This window comes from Montipora foliosa, chromosome 3 (assembly GCF_036669935.1).
Source record: "Montipora foliosa isolate CH-2021 chromosome 3, ASM3666993v2, whole genome shotgun sequence".
In the NCBI taxonomy this organism is placed as follows: domain Eukaryota; kingdom Metazoa; phylum Cnidaria; class Anthozoa; order Scleractinia; family Acroporidae; genus Montipora; species Montipora foliosa.
The window spans coordinates 24609048-24616547 of NC_090871.1; the positions used below are offsets into that span (position 1 = coordinate 24609048).

At 42.2% G+C, this 7500-nt stretch overlaps 1 protein-coding gene across 2 annotated transcripts in view; it reads left to right on the forward strand.

Moving 5' to 3' along the window:
* Nucleotides 1-7500, forward strand: part of LOC137997128 (tyrosine-protein kinase TXK-like) — a 144089-nt gene that overhangs the window by 125032 nt on the left and 11557 nt on the right. For both annotated transcript variants that reach the window (XM_068842914.1, XM_068842915.1), the window contains 3 exons: nucleotides 3437-3522; nucleotides 4281-4402; nucleotides 4543-4607. In XM_068842914.1, the coding sequence (XP_068699015.1) occupies nucleotides 3437-3522; nucleotides 4281-4402; nucleotides 4543-4607 (273 nt within the window). The remainder of the gene's footprint in view (nucleotides 1-3436; nucleotides 3523-4280; nucleotides 4403-4542; nucleotides 4608-7500) is intronic.

Below are 7500 nucleotides of genomic sequence, written 5' to 3' on the forward strand. Positions count from 1 at the left end.
AGAAAATGTTATAGATTACGACAAAAATATACTAAAACTGATACAAGAAATCGTAAAAGATTAATACAATCATTACCAAATATGACAAACAACGAAAATTATTTTTGATGAAAACACTGGACGGCAAACCGACAAAAGCCATTGCAAGAAGCCTAGGGGTAAAAAATGAACTACGACACAACGAAAAAAAAATGCACAGAAAACAGAGAAACAATACACTGGAATAATACGTCGTCCACTACAAAAAAACAGTGGTAAAGAAGCCCACTGGAATATTTTGTACTCGATCGAAATGTGAAGCATCAAGTAACTCCGAGGATTAGAGTTTTAATACACTCTATAGAATCAAAGTTCGGCTACAAGACAAACGGCTGTCCGGAAGACGTGGAAACTTCAAAAAAACAAATTAATTGGATTTATAGTAAAGGTACAAATTTGCATATATTCAACAAAATTGCTGAAATTATCGTGAACAAAAGACTTATATTATACCACAAAGAGAGATCATTCATTGACATGATAAATATGCTTCGAACCGTAATGAAAACGCTTTCCAACTACGCGTTGTTACGTTGGAGAGAATTTATTTCTTCTTATGCTGCATGAGTTGCTTTATCGTTCCCACTGTTCTCTCACTCTGTCCATTTGACTTGACTCTGAGGGTTTCTGCTCCGAAATGGTATATTATTTGTGATCACTGTGCCGGGTATGCCATGCCTTGCGAAGCAGGTTTTCAGGTGTAACACGATGCACGTTACAGTCTTTACCGTTAGTTTGGACGCTTCTGGATATTTGGAGTAATTATCCACGACTAGGGGGTGATCTTTTCCTTTGAATGTGAAAATGTCCATTCCTAGTTTCGACCGCGGGTGCTCAGGAGTTTCCCAGGGGTTTGCAGGCTTGAATTTAGCGCAAGTGGTACATCTTGATATGGTTTCTTCTATGTCTTGTCCCATCCCAGGTCGGTACATTATGGAGCTAGCGAGGGTTTTGCATTTTTCTATGCACACCTGACTCATGCAGTTTGGGTAGCATACCACGCATGCTGGTGAGTATAACGAGCTTCTCGCCTCTAAATACTAGGCCTTCTACCGCGTGGAGCTCATCCCGGGTACGCTAATACTGCGTTGTACTGATGGACACGTCTCGCTTCCAGGTTGGCCATCTCTTGTTAATTGAGCCCCTGTATCATTTGCATACCTTTTTCTGCCGCTGCTGTTTGCTTTAGAAGAGTCAGCTTGTTTTCGGAAACTGGTAATCCCGCAACAAAACTGAAAATTCTTGGTTCCTTTTCTTCATCTTGGTTGTTATCACTAGGGGGTGAGGACGGGTGTGCGCGCGACAGCATGTCACCAATGCATACCTTTGTGCCTGGGACATAATTCAAGTTAAGATTCTGAGGAGCATGAGCTGAATTCTGGGTGAGGCATTTTGTGGCGGCCTTCGAATAATCGTTTCAAGGGGCTTGTGGTCGTTTTTGACTTCAACTTCTCTTCCATAAGAGTACTAGTGAAAGTGTTCAGCATCAAACGTTACTGCTAATAGCTCTTTCTCGATTTGGAACCAACACTGTTCAGTCTCGGTCAAGGCCCGTGAGACATACGCCCCTAGTCCATAGTCCTGGAGGAGGCATGCTTTCAGTTCAGTAGATGAAGCGTCGGCTTGTATGGTTACTTTCTTGCCAGGATCATAGAAGCGAAGGACTGACTCTCTGGTGAGGGCCTAGTCATGCTCTGGCAGCCACTGGAATTCTACTTCTTTCTTTAACAGTTGCCTAATGGGACACATGAGGGTGGACACATCGGGAATGAAATCTTGAAATGAGGCAAGAGTTCCCAAGAGCCTGCGAACTTCTTCTTTGCTGGAAGGCTGGGGCAGCTCCACGATGACTTTGACTTTAGCAGGATCAGGTCGAATCCCATCTTCGCTTACAATGGTTCCAAAGTAAAACAGGGCTGTTGCTTAAATTGGATCTTCTTTGGATTGAACTAGGCATAGGCGCAGGCTGCCATCTTTCTTTTCTACAAGACAAGACTGTTAACCCAATCAGTTGGTTTTTTAACCTTGGCAATGATCCCATCTCGCTCCATTTGAACAAGCTTTGCCTTCAGACAGAGCAGAGCATGAGGGATTCTGCGGGGTACGTGTATGACAAGTTCTATGTCATCGATGGCGATGTGTTAGGGATCAAAACTGCCAAGACCTGCAAACACAGTACATCCTTAAACTCTTCTAGGAAATTGTCTTCTGTGACAATTTCATTGACATTAAGGTTAGCCGATCGGCCTTGGTTACTGAAGTGGTTTGGGCGTCCACATCTTAGGCGCGACTTTCCCCAAGCTGGGCATTCGTTTCGCAAGTGAGTGGTTCCCCATCTCCTGCAAGATCGTCCGCTGCCACGGCCTGGCTCTCAAGACCAGGGCTGCTTGCCGCCTCTTGGAACTTGGGCTTGATCGTAAGGGCTGTGACGAGCACGTCTACCTCTTGGCGGGAATTTGAGTCGAGAACACAATTTTGTCTCTGATCATGTTGTCTAGTTCCGCGAATTCGCACGGCAGAGCAAGTGTTCGTAGCTGAGTGAGAAATTCGTCGAAAGTTTTTCCCGCGGTTCTCGAGCAATCCTAGAACTGATATCTGGAGAAAGCAATCCTCTTCTGGCCAGCAAAGCCCGACGCTTTCGAATTTCGCCGTCACATGGTCGAACTTGTCCTTATCTTCGCCTTCGGTCCGAACCAAGTGGTTGAATTTCTCTAAGGCTTCGGGCCTAATCGCATATACAGCATGGCGATTTTGGTTGGATCGGGTTTCTTTGTCATTTCCTTTGCCTCGATATTTAACGCGGAACGCTGGATCTATAGTCTCCAACTTTCGGAGGAATTTTCTTGTAGAGATAGGTGCTCGGGGGACTTGAAATCTTGCTCCATTCGGGTTTCTTTATCCCTCTATTTGACAACATGTGACAAACACCAAAGACACGTGTTTTGCTAGGCTTCCATGTTTATTACAACAACCAGGCGTGGCCTGTTTACTTATGTAAGCTGGCCAGGTTACATATGCAACATTATCTCTGTTGTTTGTTACTTAAACCATGTATGCTCGACAGACACTTTTATCGCCTTTATCGCGAAGCTTTGAGTTCTGTTGTTTCAAAGGTACTAAAAGTAATTCCTGGGTTAACGTTAAGTTGCATGGCGAGTGGGGGCGACTAATTGACTAATAACTACACAAAGTTAACTGAACTGCCGTGACACAGCCCCTTGAAACAGTAAAATACAAGGTCGACATTAATCTAAAGTAACAAGGTCCTACCTAAGAAAATGATCAGTCAATTTGGGAGTAGGACTTCGCTTCTAGTTGTGAGCTCCTGGCGTTACAGTATGATGGTGAGGATCTCCAATATTAACTAAAACTCTTGCCACTTCATTTCTTACAACAGACAGTTTCGTCATCCTCATATTATTCAGCTGTATGGAGTTTGCATTGAAAAGCCAATGTATATCGTCTCAGAGTTAATGAGTAAGGGTAAGTTCTTCTTGAGTCTTCGACTAACTTTTTCAATCTTTGGATTTCCCCTCTAAGCCGAGTTTTATTAACAAGCCATTCGTTTGAGGGTAGGTGCTAAGGACACGAGGGTCCTGGCATATGTCATTCTTAAATATCAGGGGCGGATCTAGGGGGAACGTGAAGGGGGGGGGGGGGGTACGCACCCCCTCCCCCTTCCTGAGATGACCTGTGGCTTTCTAATACAACTGGTATTCTGCAAAAAAGAAAAAGTCACCAGTCAGCTACCCCATTCTTTAGTGGTGCACTCCCTCTTAAAAAAAACCTGGATCCGGCCTTGAGTATAGTGCATAGTTCAACTTCTTTGCTGCCTCAAGAAATAACTTATCTTCCTCTTGGCAATTGAGGTGAACTTCGAAGCCATATATGTTTTTGTATTGCATGTTCTCAGTATTAAGTTTCCTATTAGGTTTCTCTTTTATTATATTATGGTTGATCTTAAATTCGTATACCCATTTCATTAAATAACTGTCACATCCACTTTCGGATTGTTGCTAACAGAACAATGGCAATTTTTACACTACAGTATTTTTGAAATAAGATCCGTTTTCATCAGTTGTCTTCCAAAAAACCGATACTGAACTGAGCCACTGTCTCGTGTTTTCATTGATTAAATGACTTCTTTGAATTTTGTACAGAGAGACAAAAATGGCGTGCAGTCCCTCGTATTGGCATTACTGCTGAGAGAATTCAAACACATTTTAACATAATTTTTCTAGGACGACTCACCGACTATTTGAGGCGAAAAAAGTTGCGTACTTTGCAGATGACAGAGATGATTCGACAACTTTCTTCAGCTATGATGTACTTGGAAAGTAGAAACTTCATTCACAGAGATCTGGTAAGCTGAGAAAGCGCAACCAAAATCCAGGGTTGCAACAACTTTCAGCCAGAGCCTAGATAAGTTTTACTAAAAATTGGTGTGTCTGGCTTCATAAGTTGGTCTTCAACAAAAATGACGAAGGTCTTTGATTTCATTAGGCGACAAGAAATTGCCTCGTGGGAGATCACAATGTTGTCAAACTTGCTGATTTTGGATTGACAAGGTAAGCAAGGCTCAGTCCTTTAACCAGGAACAATTGTGAGGAAGCTGTAGCTTCATCTTAAGCAATTGGCATTTACCGATTACTATGTATTTTCTAAGGGAAACACCATTTCATTTAAGGAAGCAAGACCGGCCATGTGATGGGGTGCACACTGCTCTAGCTCTGCGCTTTCAAACCAACCAACACATTGCAAAAAGGGTCTAACGCGCGAAACGTAGCTTACTGATGTTGTTTACTTTACGGCGATGATCTCTTGCCTAAAAAATCGTCTTATATCGATTCTTCCCATATACGGCTTTCATTTCGCCTCCATTCTAGCACATATTTCACGATCATTTTCTATTAGAAAATCCGACTGTTTGCAAAGTTACAAGTTCAATAATTAATTTCAGTCGAATAAGAGCAGAAATAATGAAATTTTCGTGATGAGCACTAAACTGTGTTTCAGGCGCTCGCAGGGGAAGGAGAAGGGAAGGGGAGAACGGGGGTGGGCGGGGGGGGGGGGGGGGGGGGACGAGGAGGGCGCGCGTGGAAGAAGGGGAGGAAGCTTTGTTTACGCTCACATTCTATCCGGTAAAATCGTGATTGGCTAGCTAGAATTAAATTAATTAATGTCAATCATCAACCTATTTTGGTTGAAGTCAACGTCACTCTGTTTTCGAGCTCTCGCGTAAACAATCTCAAACTCACCGCCAACGTTGTCTTTTTGATCTAATTCAAAGCATTTGGATAGAAATAAGTCGAGATTATCGCAACAGTTTTTAAGTTTCCTTACGCATACGTTGCAAACAAGTTGTGAAGAATTTTCGAATCTTTTTTAAATGGCTTTCAGCCACATTTCTCAGTCGTGCCCATACAATACCAAACGGTTTCTTTTTCAGCGATGGTCTGAACAAATTCACACAACATTTTGTTTAGATATATTCCACCAGTAAAGTCCTTTCACAATTTTGACACATGTCGTTGAAAGATTCCTCCTTTTTCGGCCGACAGTGTTTTGGTTTCGCACTGCTCTCTGCCGTGAGACTTTTTTTGTTTTGTTTTGGAAATAATGGCGCGGTAAACAACATTCCTGTGTAGCGCAATTTTCCTGTGAACGTTTTTTATTTGATGCTATTGGACAGCTAGAGATCTCGCTGCTGTCTTATGTATGCATATAATATTAATTAGGGGGCTCTTTCACGCGCGCCCTCCTTGTTTTCCCTTTCCTTTCTCCTTTCCCGTTGAACACCTGCCACACAGGCTAGTGCTCATCTTTCCCGTGTTTCTTTGTTATCTCCAATGCGGTGAGATCTGGAAGGCGAGGTTAGTAGTTGTTTACCTTAACATTTTATTCCAATAAATAAGGTGAATTCCTTTTGCCTTTCACTTTTCTCTTCTGGACTTCTTTCATCCATGGCCTCAGTAACTACTTCGCTCCCACGTCACCAAGGGACAAGGAGGAGTCTCAATGTCAATCAACCTCGTAACTTGAGCAGTTCAAAACAGGAGTGATACCAGTGGTACGAACTTTGTAGTCCCAACAATATCGATCAGTAAAAATCAATTTTGCAGTTTAAAGTGTGTAATAAACATTCAACTTTTTTAGCTGAAGTAAAACAACTGGATATCATCGACCTTTCCGGTTCTTATTCCGGTTCCGGTTCCGGTTACCGATTCCTGATCCAGTTCCAGATTTCTAATTCTTGCTTCTCTAGACGCCCCTTTTGCTGAACAAACATCATTTAGTATTCCACGTGGCTTATCTACACCTTCGACCGTCTCTCAAAAATGCCTCCAGAACCTACTTTTTGCGTAGAGTAAGCTTTTAGAATGATGTTTTTGTCTTCTGAGAGGATTCACACCACGTCGCGTAACGGAATGCTTTATCTTGCCCGAGTCTGCCTAAATTCCTTTGACCTTTCGTCACGTGGCTAAAAAAAATCATAAAATATGTGCAGATGGGTGGATTTCTTTGAAATTTGAAAAGGTCATTGCCAAAGAATGGATAAAGGATATTTGCTACTAGTAAAAATTCCTGTATTTTGCACGAGAGTGCGACGAATAGGTAATATGCGACTTTTCTTTCGTGGCGTACGTGATGTTCACGTTGTCTTTGTTATGCAAATTTTGACAGAAAATATTAAACTAGACGCTCCACAAAGCGTGCACTGGGTTGCCTGTTGTACGCGTTACACAAAAACAGAACGGACTGAATTCGTATAGAGGGTTTTCGCTCATGTGACCCACAGCCATATTTGCATACTAAAACAAAAGGAAGAACTTTCATAAGAATAGAGTTTAATTCCCAAAAGAATATTTCGTTCCTCCAACAGGGCCGTGTTCTTTGTTTTCACTCCTCCAATATGGCCGCCGTGACGCCATGTGAAAATACTCTATTGCACTGCAGCGTTCCCGTTAATTTTCTCAAGCGGGGGGTAATTAAGACCATTTGAGGGGTCGCCCAGATGTCGTGCCAGCAGAGGCTCTTTGGCTCACACGTTCACACGTTTAATTATTCTGTAATGTCCTGTCCCATTTTGAGGTCTTTTAGTTTTGTAAGCTTTGGTAATCAATTCAGATTAAAGAAAACAAAACACGCCCTTGAGTAGTCTTTAAATAAATAGTCTGCAAATTGCTCTGACGGACGTTTTCCTGCATGTAATGCATGACATTGTCTTGCAGTTGTAAGCAAATGTTCATTGTACTCACTAAGGAGGGGACTGAAGATGTTTTTTTCGCTTTATAATTCCTTTTCTTTTCAGTCTATTCTCATGCAGCGTCGAAACATTCTTTTGGCCTTACGTTTGCACCAGAAAGTACCGTAAAAGCGGGGAGTTAATAATAAAAGACAAGCCAAAAGACAAATGAAGAAAAGTGTAACATAGTTTTTATATATAACTCTGAATCAAAT